At 58.1% G+C, this 19,115-nt stretch overlaps 2 protein-coding genes and 1 long non-coding RNA gene across 4 annotated transcripts; 1 reads left to right on the forward strand and 2 right to left on the reverse strand.

The window, feature by feature from the left end:
* Window positions 1-11,094, reverse strand: LOC123933118 (KH-type splicing regulatory protein). 2 transcript variants are annotated; one of them, XM_045992071.1, is made up of 19 exons: window positions 10,743-11,094; window positions 9,053-9,149; window positions 8,373-8,411; window positions 7,995-8,034; window positions 7,079-7,128; window positions 6,790-6,861; window positions 6,005-6,062; window positions 5,516-5,690; window positions 5,230-5,328; window positions 4,768-4,866; window positions 4,539-4,641; window positions 3,733-3,833; window positions 3,464-3,608; window positions 3,223-3,383; window positions 3,029-3,138; window positions 2,331-2,419; window positions 2,029-2,244; window positions 1,845-1,922; window positions 1-1,757 (listed from the first exon to the last, which is right to left on the reverse strand). In XM_045992071.1, the coding sequence occupies exons 1-19, from the start codon at window positions 10,998-11,000 to the stop codon at window positions 1,480-1,482; spliced, it is 2,268 nt and encodes a 755-aa protein (XP_045848027.1). In that variant the 5' UTR covers window positions 11,001-11,094; the 3' UTR covers window positions 1-1,479. The 2 variants fall into 2 exon arrangements, with proteins under 2 accessions (XP_045848027.1, XP_045848028.1); XM_045992072.1 differs by having other exon boundaries at window positions 2,029-2,226; window positions 10,743-11,091.
* Window positions 11,095-11,230: 136 nt separating this feature from the next.
* On the reverse strand, window positions 11,231-18,344 carry SLC25A41 (solute carrier family 25 member 41). Its single transcript, XM_045992073.1, has 7 exons — window positions 17,718-18,344; window positions 17,368-17,523; window positions 16,766-16,918; window positions 16,475-16,582; window positions 13,927-14,094; window positions 13,697-13,844; window positions 11,231-12,921 (listed from the first exon to the last, which is right to left on the reverse strand). The coding sequence occupies exons 1-7, from the start codon at window positions 17,916-17,918 to the stop codon at window positions 12,749-12,751; spliced, it is 1,107 nt and encodes a 368-aa protein (XP_045848029.1). The 5' UTR covers window positions 17,919-18,344; the 3' UTR covers window positions 11,231-12,748.
* LOC123933120 lies at window positions 14,092-16,982 on the forward strand. Its single transcript, XR_006816516.1, has 3 exons — window positions 14,092-14,956; window positions 16,463-16,674; window positions 16,841-16,982. It is a non-coding gene; the product is annotated as an uncharacterized LOC123933120 (long non-coding RNA).
* Window positions 18,345-19,115: the final 771 nt, after the last annotated feature.

The following is a 19,115-nucleotide window of genomic DNA, read 5'->3' on the forward strand; positions in this document are numbered from 1 at the left end:
TTTTTTTCCTTTTTAAAAGTTTATTTTAAAAACATGAAGAGGGCCAAGGGTGGAAGGAAGAAAATGACTTGCTTTCCCCTGAAAGAGGCAGTTTCAGGAAGGGATAGAGATTTTTATATATATATATATAATTTTATAGGTTTTGTTTGCTTTTTGTGTTTTTTATATTTAAAAAAATTTTTTTTTTTTTTTTTGGCAGAGATTTAATTCTATCTTCTATGGCTGGCTCAACATGAAGGATCCCAATTTTGAAAGAAAAAAAGCATGAGACACACAGAATAAGCGAGAGAGTGAGAGCCCAGCATCGCCCAAGGCCATGACCAACAAGCCACTCACAAGGGCTCCCCCCCCACCCCTCACGGCAGCCATCGCTCTCTCGCCACAAACGAGGGAAAAAAAAAAAAAAAAAAAAAGAACCAAAAAAAGCCCCCAAACAGAACAAAATGGAAAAAAAAAATAAAAGATTTTCACAGATGAAGAAGTTCACATTCATTCGAGTCATTGAGCCTGCGGAGAGGGAAGAGATAGGAATTGGTCACTCTGGGGAGGGGAGGGGGGGCGGGAGACGAGGGGGATGGCGGCAAGGAGGGGGCCAGGAAGCCCCGCTCCCGAGCCTGTGGTGAGCTCAGGCTGGAACCATGTGTTTGTAACTGTCTAGTCAAGTGCTCCAGGGACTCGGCTGAAGTCAGACCGGCTCCTTGATGGAGGAGGAGGAGAGAGAGTGACATGGAGACCAGGAGGAGAGAAGCGGGGGCCGCAGAGGCAGAGAGCAGGGAGAGAGGGAGAGAAGCGCGCTCAGGGTTTGGGGGGGAGGAGGGGTGCCCTCTGTCTTCTGGAAGGCAGGTGCTCTGGCGCATCACAACATGACAATCTCAGAGATCACGGTGTCCCCACAACACCCCTGTGAGGTAGGTTGGAAGGTGGCGACGATCGTCATGCCCACTTCACAGACAAAACCGGGACACAGAGGCAGGCGCGAGAGCAGAGGAGGCGGAGCCCAGGCGGGGCGGGAGGGGCCCTGGGGGGCCGGTCCCCTTGGCAAGCTCCCCGAGTCCCACCAGAGCCAGGGCTGACCCACGCTGGGGCCGCCTGCAACACAGTCACTTGGACACAGGGAAAAGATCGTGGGGTTAAAAATAAAAGAATGCAAAGAACAAAACCCAAAAAAGTAATGCAGAGAGGGGAAAACACATCCGTTTTCTTCCCAAGTGGCCAGATTTTGAGTGAGCGAGTTAGCGGCCAGGATGGCGACCAACGTCTGTGCTGCTGGCCTGCCCCCCACCCCCAGGACTACCCACCAGTTCAACAGTTCGACCTTGTATTGGTTTCGCGCTTCCCCCAGCATCGCAGCAGCGTGACACAGGAACAAGCGGGCCGGCGCAGGGAGGCCTCTTCGTTTAACCTCTGGACCCAGCGCACACTTCCCCAGCTCGTGGGGACTCCCGGAGACCTCTGGCCACACGGCCCCCGCTGCAGGCATCAAGGACACACCCCGCAGGGGAAGGGATTTCCGGCGCTACCCACTAAGGCAGGATGGACGGTGGCCGGGGGTTGGAAGGAAAAAGGAGGAGGAGGAGGGTGGCAATTCCCACTTGCCTGCTGCTGTCCCTGCTGTGTGGGTGGAGGCTGGGGGCCGCCAGGACCTGGAGTCTGTCCGTAGTAAGCGGCTTGCTGTCTGTAATATTCGGCCCAGGCGGCACTGTAGTCTGGCTGGGAGCCTGGGGGTGCTCCCGGTCCCCCTCCGGTGGCCACTTGAGCTGCAGGCAAGCGGAGTCACGGTGAGGAGTGCGGCCGGGGGCTGGAGGGCCAGGCCCTGCCCCTGCCCTGCAGCCCCGGCAGCTCACCCTGCTTCTTGTAGTACTCCTCCCAGGCCTTCGTGTAGTCCTGCTGCGGGGGCGCTCCGGGCTGCTGCGGCTGCTGGCCTGCAGGAGGAAGGCCTCGAGAACTCAGAGCACGGCACGGGGACGTGCCTGCCCCTCGCCAGCCTCGGGCTTGCTTGAGCTCCCCCGCGCTGGCCCACGCACTCACCGATCTTCTTGTAATACTCTTCCCAGGCCTTAGTGTAGTCTGACTGGCCGGCGGGTGGGGGCTGAGGGGGCTCGCCCTGGGCAGGGGGGGCCGCGGGGGCCGGTGCAGGGCCGGGCACAGGGCCTGGGGGCTGCTGGTAGTAGTGTGAGTAGTAGGCGGCCCAGGCGGCGTTGGGGTCTGCGGCGGCTGCAGCTTTATCTGTAGGAGGGCAGCGGGCTGAAGGGCAGGACGGGAAGCCAGCCCCGCCCTCCCCGCCGGCACCCCCCCCCCATCCTGCCCCTCCCCCGGGCAGCTGCACTTACTCGGGTCATGAGGAGCAGGTGGTTGCCACTGGGGGTAGGTATTGCCCCAGCCCTGGGGTGGGTACTGGTGAGGAGGGGGACCCCCCGCACTGTGGGACAAGAAAGACAGGACAAGTGAGCTGGGGCCACTCCTCCACGGGGGCAAGGCCGGCCGGCAGGGAGGAGACCCAGGCCGAGCCCACTGTGTATACTCGGTCCCAGGCCCTTGCCCAAGGAAACGTGTGATGAATGATGCCAAGCACACACACTCCGTTGGCTTGAAGATGTCCGAGTCCCCCAAATTCAACATACACGGGTCTGCCTGTTAGGCGGGAGACGAGGGTCAACGTCTGTGACCGCTTGTAAAAACGGCATCTATGCGGGCGCCGGGGTGGCTCAGTCATCAAGCATCTGCCTTCAGCTCAGGTCATGATCCCACGCTCCTGGGATCGAGCCCCACACTGGGCTCCTGGACTTCTCTCTCTCCCACTCCCCGTGCTTATGTTCCCTCTCTCGCTATCAAATAACATATGCAATCTTGAAAAATGATAATAACAAAAACGGAGTCTATAAATGCAGGACGCTGGGCTGGAGCACGTCTTGAATGGGTGACATCAAAACTCCTTTTTGGGGGCAAGTGAAAATGGGGTTTGCTGTTCTTCCTGCCAGCACAGCAGCCCCCATGTCCCAAATCCCAGGAAGCTGAGAGAATTACTCACTGCGGGGGAGCCCCAGGTGGCCCCTGATTGAAAGGCCCAGGGTTGAAGGGCCCCATGGGGCCTGCAGGGCCTGGTCCCCCTGGGCCTGGTCCAACGGGGCAGAGGGGACCCTGGAGGAAGGAGAAGCGAAGTCAGTTGGGAGGGAAAGAGACTGGAGTTGGGTCCGGGTCCCAAGAGCCCCTCTCTGAGCCCACCTCAATCTTCTCCTCAATGAGCTGCTTGGCATGGTCGATCTGCTGGGGTGAGCCCCGGATGATAAACAACTTGAAGTTGGGGTCCCCATTGGGCGGCAGCTGCCGGGAGATCTCCACGAAGGCGCCCGTCTGCTGGTTTATGGCTTTCACGTTCTCCCCGCCTGCGGGGAGCCACAGGCAGTGAAGGGAAGGCTGAGCAGAGGAAGGGGGCGGAGAGACAGGATGCAGACGGCCGACTCACCCCTGCCGATGACCAGCCCACACTTGTGAGTGGGGATGGAGAAGGTCATCTCTCCGCCAGGAGGGCCCCAGTTGCCTTGGCCCCTTCCTCGTCCCCGGCCCCCTGGGGGCATGCCAGGACCCCCTGGCGGGCCGGGGGGACCACTCTGCAAGACAGGAGCCGGACAGTGAGCGCAGAAAACTAGCCTGGCGCTTGGACTTCTCCCGCAGGGCCGGGCACGTCCCCTCGGACCTCACCGGCCGTGGGCAGCCCAGGCCGACGCCACCTACCCTGAGGCTCTGGAGGAGATCATTGATGATCCGCGCCGCGTGCTCGCACCGGTCTGGGGGCCCCATGATGTGAGCGATCTTCTCAGGACCTGTCCCGTCATCTGAAGCCAGCATCCACAGAACAGGGAGACGGATTTTACAGAAAAGCACAACACCAAACCCCCATAACACCGCCTCTGCGAGGTAGACACTGTGCCAAGCCAGGTGTCAGAAATATCTCAGGCTCCAAGTGCCGCTCATCACACGCCATGGACTGAGGCGCGGGGGGAAAATGCGGTTGGGCCGGGTTTCCAGAGAAGAAAACCGACCAACTAGGGCAGGGCGGCAGCTGAGGCTTCTTCCGGCACACGGCACCCCCAGAACAGATGCATTTTATGAAACTGAGAAGGATAATAGACCTCAGAAAAGCAACAGAGAAGTTCCTCCTCCCCATGGGCCTGCCACTTGGGAGACTCTCACTGAGGCTTGGCCGTAGCCCAGAGTTGGGACAAAGTGATCTAATCCAACCCCAGCCGCCCTGTCAGGATGGGCCATTCGGTGGGGAAGAGGAAAGGGGAGATGTGATGAAGGGAAGACATTCCATTTGGACTTAGAAAGCCTGCCCCTCGCGAGCTCTCACACAGCTCTCCCACAAAGGAGAGACACAAAGCACGTTCTGCTGGCTGGGAGCGACGAGGCACCGCAGAGGCTCGGTGGGCTCCCTGGTGGCCGGCCCTCTGCAGCGGAGCCTCACAGCGATCCCGAGGACAGAACCAGAAGACACAGCCACCCCCGACTCCGCTTATCTTTGCAGCGAGGCCCCTGACCTTGCTTAAACTGTATCCGCACGCCAGCATCGTTCTGGATCTTCTTGATCATTTCTCCACTCCGGCCAATGACCACCCCGACAGAATGCCTGGGCACCGGCACCTGAGGAGAGAGGGCCGCGGAAGGGTCAGCTTAAGTCTTGTCCCTGCAGCTCTGGTGCCCTCTGCCCACCAGAACTGAGTCACACCCACCCCGTGGCCTTCCACTATACGCGAGGCCTGCACTCACATCGATGCCCCCGCCAATCCGGGATCCGTACTCGTTCCGGTCCCCAAAGCCACCCTGGTCACGCTCCCGGAGGATGTCCATCACCATCTCGCAGGCTTGCTGCAAACACACAGGGCAGGGAGTGCGCAGGGCAAGCCCCCCAGCGCTGTTCCCCCAGCCTCCCACGATCCAAGGGCTCAGGGACCTAAGCTGAGCCCCCCGCAGAGCCCTGCTGAGCTCCTGACCTGCCATCCTGAGAGGGAGGGATGCCCAGCCACCCCCATCCTCCAGGTAAGAAACTGAATGATCAGGGTTTAGGCCCCCTGCTCATGTCCAGCGCTGGGAGGGAGAACTCAGCGTGAGAGTGCGAGTCCTGGGCTGACTTCAAGAGAACGCACTTGAAAATCTCTCCCGCTTCACTCTAATCTCCAGCCCTACCTGTCACTCACTTCGCCGACAGCCCGTCACCGCCAGGGTTCTCACCTGCACTTTGTAAGGGTCCCCAATGATGCGGAGAGGCTTGTCCACGTTCGTGTTCTGGGAGCCGTCTTGAATCAAAATCATCTTCACTCCAGCTCGCTCCTTTACAACCAACGCGGACAGTGAGTGCCAGGCTTTCAAATGACCTTCTGGGGCTAGTGCGCGCAGGGGGCAGGTGTGACCCTACGGGTAGGAGGCTCTGGCAAAGCAGTCGGTGGGGTGTGCACACGCAGACGCAGAAGGAGACCTTCCTGGGACAGGAGCTTCTGGCCTCCATCCCATCCCTCACCTGCAGCTGCTTAATTGTCTCCCCGCCTTTGCCGATGACCAGGCCGGCCTTCCCCGCGGGGATCATGATCTCCTGCACGGTGCCGTTCTGGCCCCCATTGGCACTGTCGTGGAACTGTCCTGGGGGCCCCCCACGACCCCGAGAGACAATGTCATCCAGCATCATCTTTGCTTTCCTGGGAAGGGAAGAGCGGGGTTCAGACACCGGGAGCGCACAGGTCTGACAGTCCCGTCCGGCTCAAAGGGGAGGAGGGGACTCCACACGTGTGTCTGACAGATGACGAGGAAGAGGGTCCGTCCCCGGGGCTGGAGCTATTCAGGTGGTTTTCTCAGCTCTTCGAAGTCGGGGGGCAATCAAACCATCAGTACAGGCCCCTGGCGAGGCCAACGGTTGAGGGACTGGGCGGAGTCACCCCCAACTTTCCGGAGAACGGAGAGAGCTTCTGCTTGCTCCCCTCATCACAATGACAGGCCCCGCCAAGGGACTTACTGGACAGATTCTGGGGCTCCTGTCAAGGACACGCTGCGCTCGGGTAGGCCGCCACTGTCTGCAGAGGAGAGAGAGGGTCAGAGCCGCCCGGGTCCACTGACACTAGAGAAAGGCTTTCCACCGAGACGGGGAAACTTGCGCAGCAAACAACGGCTGCTTCTGCCCGCAGCAGCCTGACCAAGCGATGCCTTGTCAGACTCCCAGGAGCTGCTCCATGCAAGATCACGGCCGGGAAGCCTGAAGTCCAGTCAAGGCGCTAGACCACTTAGGGGAGAAGGATGAGGTAGAAGGTGGTCCTAACCCTGGGCCACTCCTGCCACCGCCCGTCTACAAACCCCGCTGCGGCAGAGCCGGTCCTCAGGAACCCCTGCCAGCCGGGCAGCCAGACTGAGATCCAGATCCGGGCCGGCCTCAGAGCCATTCTTTCCAGTGCATCTCCCTGCCTCACACATGCCCCCTGGTTTCCTGCTGGCGGTTCACTTCAGGTGGTGACTTAACTAACAGTTTAGAGCAAGATCTAGAACAAAACTTCCTCTATTCAATCTCCCATCTCCCACCTCAGCCTTCCCCCAACTGCAGAGCGAAAGGAAGGGAAGTTGCAACTACGCTGCAGGGCGCGGGGCTGTACTGGCTGAGACCCTGCCCTGCGCCTGGCACAGAGGGAGCGCTCAGTAAATACCAACCTCTCTCGCTTCTGTCCAGTCGGGGGATCGTGAACATACAAGGAGACCAGCCAGCCCTGTGCCCAGCCCCTTGCCCGTTCTGACCGCGTTGGGCTCCTGTACCTGGAGAGATCTGGACTTTGCAGCCTGAGTCCTGCTGGATCTTGTTGATCTGTTCGCCTCCTCTGCCGATGACTAGGTGGGGAAAAGGGGAAATGCAGAGGTTGACGAGGGCACCCCAGCGCTCAAAACACTGTGTGGCAGGGCTTCCTGGCCCCCCACCCAGAGAGGACAGGTGAGAGCAGAAGACAGTAGGCCTTCTCACACCAGAAGCTCCTGGGCCAGCAGGGGCTCCCAGGACACATCCCCGAGAGGCAGAGAACACGGGCACCCCCCCGCGGCGCACACTCACTCAGTCCCACCATGCCGTCTGGGACCCTGTACTCTTCTGTTGTCGAAGCCCTGCAAGAGCAGACGACGGAAGTCAGTCTCGAGAGAGAAGCAGTAGACAGACGGGGGTCTCCAGGAGAAAAGGCCCCTCAAAGCCAAAGCCCCGGACCTGCGGGGCCCGTGGCCTACTGGCCTCTGCCCATGCTTCCCACCACATCTGGACCAAGACCCCACAGGCCTAAGCAGAGCGTGACAAGAGCACAGGGTTCCCCTCCCCCACAGCAAAGCCCCTCAACTCTCGAGGCCTCAGGTGCCCCATTCAGGCCACAAGAGGCTTGGCTGGGGTCAACGTGGCCCCTGAACTAGTGCTGCTCCCACCAACCCGGGGCAAGAGCAAACGCTTGGCCACGTCTACGGAATTCCGATAATCATTTCAGATCTCTTGACTTAAAAAAGAAAAAAAAAGTTTGTATCTTTTCCATGTCACCTCCCTAAGAAGCGAATTTTACTGCATTTCATATAAGCAAAAAAAAGAAACAATGTGGTCCTTCCCGAAGACTTCTACATCAGATCCACTGAAGTCGGGGGGGGGGGGGGGGGGGGGCACGCGGCAAAAAGGTAGGAAAGGACCCCGGGCCCCACCAGTTCTTGGGGATCAAGCATTTGCGGAAGGCAGACGAGAAACCCATGGCCAGCCCCCAGCCCTTCTAGAAAGGCGGCTGTCTACCGCTAAGTGTCCCACCACAGCACAGGCAGCAACAGGAGCAAAGGCACCTCTTCTGCCTCCTGGGCTTCTCTGTCACCGAGCGAGCGAGCGAGCGGTGGGGACAAGGCCCGAAGCGGCGCAGCGCCCAGACACAGCTCGCCCCCAGCTTAGCAAGAAAAGCCAGAGACAGCCGACAGACAAGAAAGCAAGTGTTCTCCAAATCACAACTTACCTGGGGGGAGGATGGATGGGTCCAAGTTGAGAACTGATGGCTGCGGAGAGAAAATTCAAAGCCAAGATTGGCCTGGCTCCTCTCTGGGACCCTGCACACCGCTGGCCCCGGGCAGCCCGCCTGCGCAGGGAGCGGCCGGCACTTCCTACAGTGCTTCTGCCTGAGCGCTTGAGTGCGGCGGACCCACCGCCCATCTGACCGGCTCTGCCTCCGTCTCCAGGGGCTCTGGGATCCCTAAAGCTCATGGACTCCAGATGCTAAGCACCAGAGCCTCCACGAAGAACAGGTGCCATCTGCTCAGAGCTTCTAGCTCCCAAATTCTAAAAACCTCTTAAGACCCTGAAGCTGCCCTCTGCCTGCATCATCCAATGGACTTACAGTCTCCCTGGGAAGCCAGTTTCTTGCTCTCCGGTTGGTCTGCGAAAGAGAGAGGATGTCAGATGCTGCACCCACCCACCCACAGCTGCCTCTAATCTAATGCTGGTGCCACGCGGCCTGGCAAACAGCCCCCCCCCCCCACCCCCAATATCAGAGCCACGACAGGAGAGTAGCAGGGACCAACTTCGGGGGGGGTGGGGTGGGGTGCAGACTTCCATAGGTCCCACCACCAGCACTGAACGGTAAAAAAAGTCCCTTGTAACAGGAGCGATGATGGCGGCATTTGAGTCCGGGGTCAGGGTCAGGGAGGGCCCAGGTGTAAGGCCCGTTTTGGTGGATCCCCACACTGACTACACTGGCCACCGTGGGCAGCGCTGGACGCCCTGGGCCAGCCAAACTGCACTTGCGTGGGGCGCTGACCCAACCGCGAGCATTTCCCAGGCCTACCAGAAAGGGAGGACCGATCTCGAGAACTTACAACTTGGACCTAGTCACAATCAATCTGCTCCTCTCAGCCACCTGATACCCCAGGATGGCAGCCCAAACAAAGAGAATGAACAAAGCTGGGATTGCTGGGGTTTTAAAAAACCAAATGGCAGTGAGCTTCCCCCTGACGCTGAACCCTGTACAAACAAAGACCTTTACTCTACCCCCAGGCCTTCTCCCCAGCAAGTAGTTACCTCCGTCTTCTAACTGCCTCTTCTGGCCCCCAAAACCAAAATCAGGAGTGCTGTTGTTCACTGTGGTAGCAGCGTCGCCTCCAATTTTGGCTGCGATCTAGAAACAAAATCGTAAGCACAGGTTACCACCACAACCAATCCTCCCTGGTGTTCAGATGAACTTCTCAGAACCTACTCGAGGACCTCGGTCGGTGTTCAAGAGACACCCAGGAATTTCAAATCCCATTCTAGATGGGATCTGTGCTTACGTTTGTTCGCAAAAGGACCACAATCCACACAATCTGTGAGACAGATCTGCTCTCAGGAGGGTCCCTGCGTTGCCTCCACGAGGGAGGCAGAAGGAGTGATTGTAGCCCGGCTCTTCTGGGATGGTGAAGAGCACAGCTTTCCTTTCTCGAAAGCTTGACATTTGTTGGACAAATTTTGGGAAACTTTTTCCTTAAAGGCATCCAAAATCTTCACTCCACCAAGACAAAAGACCCTTTCTGAGAACACAGGTTACATGTCAGACATGTGAAGAGCAACTTCAGGTAACCCCAATCCCACAAATTTAAAACCAGAGTCCGTTTGTGGGTCCATTACAAGTTTTCCAAAGACACACAAACCAGGAACTAAGGATCTATCTTTCCACCTCCCCCAATTTCCTTCTTTTAGCGCCGGGAGCCAGAGCTCCTGGGGTGAGACTTACTCCCACCCCAGCCAACAGCATCAACTCGCCTCGTTACAACTGCTTCTCTGTCCAGGCAGTTTGGTGGGCACCGGGATGAAGGGCAGGTTGGAACCCTACCCTGCTCCTTAGGTGAGAAAGCCACAGACCACACTGGGCGGGAACAGGGCGTTCACCTAACGGGACCTCCCACTCTGCCCTGGAGGCACGGGAACAACCCCGGGAAAGCACTCAACAGCAAAGGCCCTCCGCCGGCCCCCAGCCTGCTGGCTTCCTGGGAGGGCAGCAAACTTCTCCCATTCTACAGGCCCCCTGCTCTCCAGGACGTGGGGAGGCCGCAAAAGGAGCCGAGGAGGTCAGTCACACGGGCATGTGACACCTTCATGTTATCGTCATGCCTCAAGACATAGTGGTGGGACCCTCCCCGCTTTCCCAAAGAGAGACAGACCAGGCTTTCAAGCCACCGGAAGCATCAAAAAGAGCCAGCCCCTGTGCCCACCCTCCTCATTTCCCCTAAGTGCTCGGCCACTCTGGCAGCAAGGGTCCCCCCTTTGCAGGCTCAAGAGGAAGGGCTGTTTTCCTCCCACAGTTCCTTCTTCCCGACAAGCGGGCAAAAAAGGAGACTGGGTCGGGGCAAACAGCTCTCTGCCCTGATGGGGAGCTGAGGGCAAAGCAAGACCCTCCCTCGCTCCGGGGAAGGGGGACACTTTGCTTCCTAGAGAGCGGAGCATGCCCTCGGGTGTCCTAAGGGGGGGGTTCCCCAAAGTCAGTCCCAGCCCTCCGGGGCCCCTAAACATCCAGGGGCCGTTCATGGCGACCCCCCGGACACCCCTTTCCCCTGCAGGGGGGTCACCCGCGGGGGGCCCACTGGAGACATCCTGGGCGGCCCAGGCCCCCGCCTACAGCCCCACGTGACCCCGCGGCGGCCTCGAGGGCCCCCCCCCCGCGACCCCGCGCGCGCGCGCGCGTGACCCCGCCCCCTCCCCCGCGCGCGCGCGCCCCTCTGGCCCGCGGCCTCCTCACCTGGCGGGCCCGCTGCACGGCGTCGGCGAAAGCGTCCTTGCGGATCCCTGGGCCTCCCCCGCCGGGCGGCTGGGAGGGACCCCCGGCCGACCCCCCGCCCGGGCCGCCGCCGCCGGGGCCGCCGCCGCCCCGGTCCCCCGCGCCCGGCGGGCCCGGCGGAGGGCCTCCCCCGGCGCCCCCGGCTCCCCCGGCTCCCCCGCCGCCGCCAGCGGGCGGCGGCGGCCCGGGCGGGGGTCCTCCCGTGCTGTAGTCCGACATGGCGCGGCGGGGCCGGGCCTGGCGCGGAGGCTGAAGCTGAGGAGGAGGCGGCGGCGGCGGCGGCGGCGGCTCAACGCGGGAACAAGGCCTCGCTCCACACGGCCGCGGAGCACTCTGGGAACCCAGCGGCTGGGAAGACGACGAGGGGGGAGAGGGACGCCCCCTCCCGCCGCCGGCGTGACGGACGGCGCCGCCAGGCCAATGGGAGGCGGCCGCCGCTCCTGGGACACCAATCGCGGGCTCTGGAGGCGAGCGGCCAATCGGAGTGCCGCGAAAGGCAGTGGGCGGGAGGCGCCGCGTGACCGACAGGTCTCGGAGGCAGTGGGCTGCGGGCTGCCGGTGCTGGGCGGGCAAATCGAGGCGATCCGAGAAGGCAGGAGGCCCAATGAAGCGGGAGTTCCAGAACTACGGGGCGACTTCAGAACCGGATTGACGACTCCGGAGAGTCAAGTGGACAGGAAGGAGGGGCCTGGCGAAAGGCCCCTTTGACCAGGCTGGGCGGGCGCCAGGTGAGATAATCGTGCACGCAAGCCAATGAGTACACGCAGAAGGCGGTTCTTGCGAAGATTGGCAGTTAATTCAACCCAACCCCTGACGAATTCTGGGTGACGCGCTTACGCTTGGACTGGATGGCTTTCCCTGTTAACCAGAATCCTTTTCTAGCCTTGGTCGCTAAGCCAATGGCTGGGCGGTGGGGGCGGGTGCAAGGTGACGGACACCGCTCTGGACGAATGGCAGGGAAGGAAATGAAGGTGCCCAGTTTTGGTGGGAGCCAGTGGAAGAGGAGCTGCATTGGGGCGGAGCCGGCCGCCAAACGCGAGTGGGGATTAGCCGTGGCGAGAGTGAATGGCAGTCGACGTGGGCAGTGCCGACCGGCTGCGGGGAATTCGGGCCTGACGTTTGGGTTAGCGCCCCAGGAGCCTGGTTGGGTAGGCCGAACACATGGCCTGCTCGAGGCCTTGCAGATCGGGTGCTTCCGGGAGGGGGTGGCCCAAGAGCAGGAGGGAACCCAGAGATCCCGTGTACCGCCTGTCTTCTCCACCCAGGGTTCTAGAGCCCCCGCTTCTCTTCCAGGCCTCATGGAACCAGTTCCCCTCCAGAATTCAAGGGTCTAGGGCCACGGGTTCTCTCCTAGGACCCTAATAACACCCCACGCCCTCTCCACATAAGGTCTGGAGATAGAAGCTCCAAGCTCTGATTCTAGGCCCCCGGTTTCTTTCCTGAACCCAGGCGTTAGGCGGGTTTACAATTCCTACTCAGGTCCAAGGGGCCCAAGATATCCAGGCCTCTTTCCGAGACCCAGGGCTCCCAGGTACCCAGCTTCCACTCCTGGGACCCAGATATCCAAAGTGCCCAGCTCCCTCTTGGACCCAGGGTGTTCCGAGTCCTCAGCTCACCTCCTGAAACCAAGGATTCCTAGTCTAGACCCAGAGATACCAGATACCCAGCTCCCTTCCTGGACGCAGGTACCCCAGACATACCCAGTGGAAACTGTCTCTTTATTTCCGATTGTCTCCATGTCCACCGTTTCACCCTGAAGCCAGGACAAGCCACAACGAGCCAACCTGGAGTCCAGACCTGTCCCTGGCCGAACCCTTGGGAAGGATCCCCAGGGATCTTCCGGCCAGGCCCTCAGACTGCTGCTCCGGACAAACTGCCCCCTGGGCCTGAGCCTGGAGGGCTCTTTGGGCCAGGAGACCCTGGATCCTCCTGTCCATTTCTGCCCAGAGTGTGTAACTCGCCATCGCCTACACACCCAGGGTTTTCTTCATGGCTTCATACACCACGGAGCTGATGCCACCTGCTGGCAACACCTTCAGTAAAGTGGGAGTCATGCCTCGGTACAGCCCTGGCCAACCCTGCTGGGCCAGGATCCGCTGAAAGACTCCGCGCATGGTGGGGTTCGAGCCCTCCACAGTGTCTGTGGGAACAGGGGCAAGCTCAGGGCTTCTGACAGAGATGATCTGGCCACCTGGGGGGGAGGGCTGGAATGTTGGGGGGTTGGGTGAAGCCAGGGGCCGGAGTCTGGGGGTCAGTTGGGAAGGAGTTTGGAAGACTTTTAGAGGAAATTGGTCAGTCTGGGGGAGAGTGAGATCAACCCAGGCAAGAGTTTTCAGGATTTGTTTTCGTGAACATTTTAGAAAGCATTCATACTTATTTGGGAGGGAACTTTGAAGATCTGCCAGAGATTTGGGGAGTGTGCTAAGGGGTGGTTTGGGGATATCTTCAAGATTCGGGTAGTGGGCAAAGGACTTGTTTGGGTGTTTGTGGATTGGTTTAGAGGCTGAGAGTCCATTTGGGGAGTACCCAACTTAGTGGGGGGAATGTTCATGACACGAGGGGGCCTAATTGTTGGTTTTAGAGAATTTAGGAATTTTAGGAATACAGGGCGGGTCTGTTTTGGAGAAGTAGGGAGAGCATTTGGGGAATCTGTGTCTTGAAGTATGGTGTGGGGGCCTGAGTCGCATTTGGGGGGCGTTTATGGGGGTCAGTTGGGAGACGTTCATTTCACTGGTTCGTAGGGTTAATTTGGGGGCTGGGTCATATTTGGGGGTGAGTCTTGGTGAGTTCAGAGCTCAGCACAGGTGGCCAGGATCAGATATGGAGAGTTTGGGAGTCAGTTTTGGGGGATGAGAAAGTTCACAGTCAAGGCTGAGGGGAGGGACACGCGCGGTGGCCACTGGGGCTCTTCTGACCTTGGGCCTGCATCCGGGTGCGCACCAGCGTCAGGGGGTAACTGGCCATTTGGCCACAGGTCGTGGACAATGTCACCGATGACAAACTGACCAGGCCTCTGGGATCCTCCATGTCCCTGCCTGACTTCAACCAGAAACACCTGAGTGTCTGCAAGAGAAGGGGGTCAGGAGGACACTCACTGCAGGCCTATGTCCACACCAGCCCCGGCACCCCTCTGGGGGACCCACACCTCATAGACGGCCAGGTCCATGCAGGCGTAGGGGATGATGCCGAGCATGTTGGGCAGGTAGCCGCGGTACAGGGCGCGGGTGCCCTCCTGCTTCAGGATCTGCCTCGCACAGTCCAGCAGCCCCTTGTACTGGCCCGTCCGGCGCAAGGTCAGCCGCGTCTTCAGCACCTGGAGAGGGCGAAGAGGGAGGGAGCTCATCCGATGGAAAGCTCTCATCGGCCCTCAGTGGCAGCTGGCGTCTCTGTCCTCCAGCTGAGGAAGCAGAAGCTGAGGAGTCCAGAGAGCGGAGTTTCGAACCCAGAACCATGGGGTCCCTTGGCCTGTGTGTGCCCTCCACCCAGGGTTCAGAAGCCCGGGTCCTGACAGAGGCAAGAGGATAAGGCGTGGACTGAGCGGAGTCACAGCCTATACGCGGCGGGCACCAGATGTAATGCCACGGGGGGTGCAGACCCTAGGTGGCCAGGTTTGCCAATTTTCCAAGAGAAGCCAGACATAATTTGTATGAAATGCCCCCAACATCAAAATATTGGCAGCTCTACAGTTGCCCGTAAGACCAAACGCCAAGTGTGATAGGCAGAATTCTGAGGTGGTCCCCAAGTTTCCCACCCCTGATATGTATGCTTCACATAATGCCCGCCCCCTGACCTTGAGAGTGTGCTAGGCCTGTGACTATGATGGGGTTGTCACTCCCCTCGTCAAGTTACATGACGAAGGTGAAGGGATTGTGCAGATGTATTGGAGGTCCTGAAGCGTTTGATTTTAAGTGAAGCAAGACTGATTGTCCTAGGTGGGCCTGACCAAATCAGGTGACCCTTTTAAATGAGTCTGTTGCCAGAGACAGAAGAAATCAGAGTGAGGGGGAGCATCCAGGACACCCTTCAGTTGGTCTTAAATGAGCAGACTGTTGTGGAGAGGACCACCCGGCAGAGACAGTACATGGCCTCTAGGAGCTGAGAACCTCAGTTCTACAACCAGAAGAAACCGAATCCTGCCAGCAACCAAGGAACTTGGCAGAGGACCCAGGCCTCAGGTAGGTTCACTGTAGCCCAGCCGACACCTTGATTTTGGCCTGATGAAACCCTGAGCAGAGGACCTGACTAGCCAGTGCCCAGGCATGACCCACAGACAAAGGAGATAATAAATCTGTGTCATTTTAAGCTATGGAGTCTGGCAATTTGTTACACAGCAATAGAACAAATACACTAAAGACAAAATTTAACTAGTCAAGGCCAAGAATTATATGAAAAAAAACAACAACTTTAAAAAGACCATTAAAGTCCATAAAAGGAGACTCAAACCCATGGAAATGATCTTGGACACCAGATTCAGCCTCATATAGATGGCAGGTATCTCTAATCTTCTTTATAAATTGAATACCATCCCAGTAAAAAAAAAAACAAAAAAACCAATAGGTGACTTTGTTTTCTGAACTAGACAAGTTACTTCCAAAGTTTATATGGGAAACCACAGGGGGAGTAACCCGGAAAACCGATAAAAAGCAGGGATGGGGGATGAGAAAGCGTAAGATCAAGCCTGAAAAATTAAAGACGATAAAACTATAGGGGCGCCCAGCTGGCTCAGTCAGAAGAGCTTCTGACTCTAGCTCACAGGGTCATGAGTTCCAGCCCTGTGTTGGATGTAGAGATCACTTTAAAATAAAATAAAATAAAAAACTGTATAAACAATGAAACGATCTGGGGTTGTCAGGGACTCAGGAGAAGCAAGAAGGGGTGAGTAGGGGGGCACCTGGGTGGCTCAGTGGGTTAAAGCCTCTGCCTTTGGCTCAGGTCATGATCCCAGTGTCCTGGGATCGAGCCCTGCATCCAGCTCTCTGCTCCGCAGGGAGCCTGCTTCCTCATCTCTCTCTGCCTGCCTTTCTGCCTACTTGTGATCTCTCTCTCTCTCTCTGTGTCAAATAAATAAATAAAATCGTTAAAAAAAAAAAAAGGTGAGTAGGCGGAACACAAGATTTTTAGGGCAGTGAAACTACTCTGTATGACACCTAATGGTAAGTTCACGTCCGCATACATCTGTACAAATCCAAGAATGGCAACTACGGGCTTTAATAATAATGTATCCATATTGGCTCATCGGTTGCAACAAACGCCCCCTCCCCCATGCAAGACGTTAATGGCAGAAACTGTATATGTGGGGACAGGTGTATGAGAACTCCCGTACTTCCTGCTCAGCTTTTCTGTCAATCTAAAACTGCTGTACAAAAAGTCTAATTGTCCCTGCAAGGAAAGAGGGGGGAGAGACGCTAGTGCTTGGACAGACACAGCAGAGTAAGAAGAAAAAGGCCAAAAATACTCTCAAGTATGCACAGGAATTTAGCAAATTACACCGGTTGCATCTTGGCTCATTGAACAGGACAGGACCCATCCAATACATAGGTGTTGAGATAACCTGGGAGCCATCTGGAATACAAGGAGGACACACACCTCACGAGAAGGAGGACAGGAGGGGAAGGAGGGAGGGGGAAGACGAGGAGGAGGAAGCGGAAGCAGGTAGCTAATTCTCATCTTCCATGGGGCAGGTGTTCTCTTACCTCCATGGGGTTGATGAGCGTCTGGGAGGTGGCCACAGCTAGGGAGCCAGCAAGGAGACGTTCCTGAAAAGGCGGGGACCCGTGCACTCCGCAGAAGTAATTCTTACACTGCAACAGGACAGAGGACCAGAGCGAACTGCTGACCTTCCTAGACGAAACCCATCCTGGGTCTGGGGCCAGGGCGTGAAAGCGTGTCTCGGGTAAGGATCTGGGCTTGCGAGGGGGTGTAGGAGGGGTTTGGGTTGAAGGGTGGGAGCTGGGCAAAGTGGGCCGCCCCCCCCCCCCGACCACCTGTTCAAAGACGGAGAACTTGATGGCGTATTCAGGGGCGATCTTGAGGACGTTGATGCCATTGCCTCGCCACAGGGAGCGGAAGCCCCCTTCCTGGACCATGCTTCGGAGCCCCCCCAGCAGGTTCATGAAGTTAGTCTTGGAGGAGTAGACCTGGGGATATGGAGGCCGCTGGCCCTGTGAGGAGCCTCCCATCCCAGCCTGGAGCTCAACCGCGTCCTGTCCCTAGCCACCCAAGCCCATTCCTCCTCCTGCTTCCTCCCCAGCTGGCCTCACAGCGCTGTAACCCACGCAGCCCCACGTGCCCATCTCCGTCCTGTCTTCTTCTTCCCTGTTCTAGTTTGCCTTCAAAGCCATCAAAAGACACCATCAATTCCCTTATCCCGAGCCCCACCCTGTCCCTCCGGCCGTTCTCTGGGCTCCTCCACCTTCAACCCCATTGGCTCCAGCGTCATCCTCAACTCCAGCCCCCACCCTTGTCTCCATTCAGCCTCCTCCTGACTCCAACCCACATCCCAGCCCCCCCCTCCCCCCCCCCCATCTTGAACCCCATCAGCTCTGCCTCTGTCCAGCCCCACCGCAAAGGCTGGGTTCCCGCGCACCTGCATATACACCTTGGCTCGGTCCAGAGGGGCCGTGCCCGTGCGGGATACCGCCCCAGCCATGGCCCCCGAGAGCAGAAACTTCCACAGGGCCACCTCGTTATCCACTTGGAGGACATCCACGGGAACCATCAGCTGCTCTCCTGTGTCCAGCACCTGCAAGGCAGACCCAGCGCCCACCCGTACTCAGCCAGGCTGGAGCTCCTTCCCTGAACTTCCAGAAGCCCCTCCTGGTGAAGGCACACCCTGGCCTCCACTGCTTCAAGGTGGAAATCCAGGTCTGCTTGGAGGGGAGTGGGTCATGCAGAGGGGGCCGGAGGTGCCGGCCGACCTGCCGTTCTCAGACTCACCTGCTGTGATGGGAGATGCTCCAGGTCATTTTCACGCACGTGCCCAAACACGTACCCATACACATGTGTACAGCCCGGATTCCGGGAGGGGGGTGGGGGCAGGGTCGGAGGTGGGGCTTTGGTGAGCAAGGCCTTGACCCTCTTAAACAGGGTCTGGACATTTAAGCAAGGCTTCTGAGCTTCCTCAGGCTGATCTCCCATGGCAGCCAGAGGGTCAGGACACCCAGTTCAAATCCCTGGTGACAGGTTTGCCCATCCAGCAACCATGTGGGAGGGCCAGCTTGTAAATTTGGGTACCGGGGCACAATGACGTCACAGAGGCCCTTGTGACCTCACTGGATGTGGTGGGCAGAACAAGAGTGTCCCCTACAAAATGTCCATATCCAGATCCCTCTAAAACTGTGGACTGGCCATGTTACATGGCAAAGGGGAAAGTAAATTTGCCCAAGGATTTAAGGTCACTAACCAGCTGGTGGGAGATGAGGAGATTATTCTGGACTCATTGCGTGGGCCCAGTCTAACCTCATGAGTCCTTAAACGGTGAAGAGGGAAGCAGGACTGTCAGCGTCAAAAGGATTCAATGTGAGAAAGACTCGACCGACCATTGCTGGCTTTGCAGGTGGAGGAGGGAACCACGAGCCGTGGAACGCAGGCAGGCAGACCCTCGAGGCTGGAAAAGGCCAGGAAGCAGGTTCTCCCCTGGAGCCTCCAGAAGGCGATGACTTTAGCCCAGTGAGATCCATGTCAGGCTTCTGACCTCTGGAATAGTACATCTGTGTTGTTTGAAGCCACCATGTTTGTGGTCGATTGTTACAGCAGCCATAGGAAACGAATGCACTGTGTGTCATTGTCGTGGCAATGGGAGATAGAAGTGAGGGGGAATGGGAAGGTTCTGGAGCTCTGGGAGGGAGAGACACAGTTGGTCCCCGAGGTGAGAAAAGCATAGCTTTGGAGGCAACCTGGGTTTGAATCCCATCTAGGACAACTCCGGCTGTGTGACCTTGGGGTAATCGCTCTACCTCTCTGAGCTTCAGTTTCCCCATGTGTTAATTGGAAGTGATGATAAACTGTACCACATCATGTCAAGAGGTTGTGATGAGTCTTCACGGAGAGCGTGCCTGTCCTCTATGTGGTTTTGTCCAAAAATCTTGATGTCATCAATGATTCTTCTCTTTCTCTCATGCCCACATTCTGTTATCAAATCCTGGCTTAACTTTTAACATATACCCGGAATCTGGCTGCTGCTCACCCTGTCCATGGCCTCCAGCCTGGTCCAGCCCCATGATGGATTATCCCGACCAGTGCAGCGGCCTCCACTCTGGGTCTGCCCACTCTTGCCCCTGGTCTGTGCTCCCCACAATAACCACCAGAGGGCACCCGTGAGCACCTCAGTCCTGT

The sequence above is a fragment of the Meles meles genome, chromosome 20 (genome assembly GCF_922984935.1).
Source record: "Meles meles chromosome 20, mMelMel3.1 paternal haplotype, whole genome shotgun sequence".
NCBI classification, from domain to species: Eukaryota; Metazoa; Chordata; class Mammalia; order Carnivora; family Mustelidae; genus Meles; species Meles meles.

What these genes read in the sequence shown, in the direction of transcription:
- SLC25A41 (XM_045992073.1), bottom strand. Translation starts at nt 17,918, where the DNA reads ATGGGAGATCAGCCTGAGGAAGCTCAGAAGCCTTGCTTAAATGTCCAG. An exon ending in AGCATCTCCCATCACAGCAG is followed by an intron (nt 17,524 to 17,717) that starts GTGAGTCTGAGA and finishes TCTGCCTTGCAG; the next exon opens with GTGCTGGACACAGGAGAGCA. An exon ending in CGCTCATCAACCCCATGGAG is followed by an intron (nt 14,095 to 16,474) that starts GTAAGAGAACAC and finishes CGCCCTCTCCAG; the next exon opens with GTGCTGAAGACGCGGCTGAC.
- LOC123933118 (XM_045992071.1), bottom strand. Translation starts at nt 11,000, where the DNA reads ATGTCGGACTACAGCACGGGAGGACCCCCGCCCGGGCCGCCGCCGCCC. An exon ending in TCATTGAGGAGAAGATTGAG is followed by an intron (nt 3,139 to 3,222) that starts GTGGGCTCAGAG and finishes TCCTTCCTCCAG; the next exon opens with GGTCCCCTCTGCCCCGTTGG. An exon ending in AGAGTATTACAAGAAGATCG is followed by an intron (nt 1,923 to 2,028) that starts GTGAGTGCGTGG and finishes TTCCTCCTGCAG; the next exon opens with GCCAGCAGCCGCAGCAGCCC.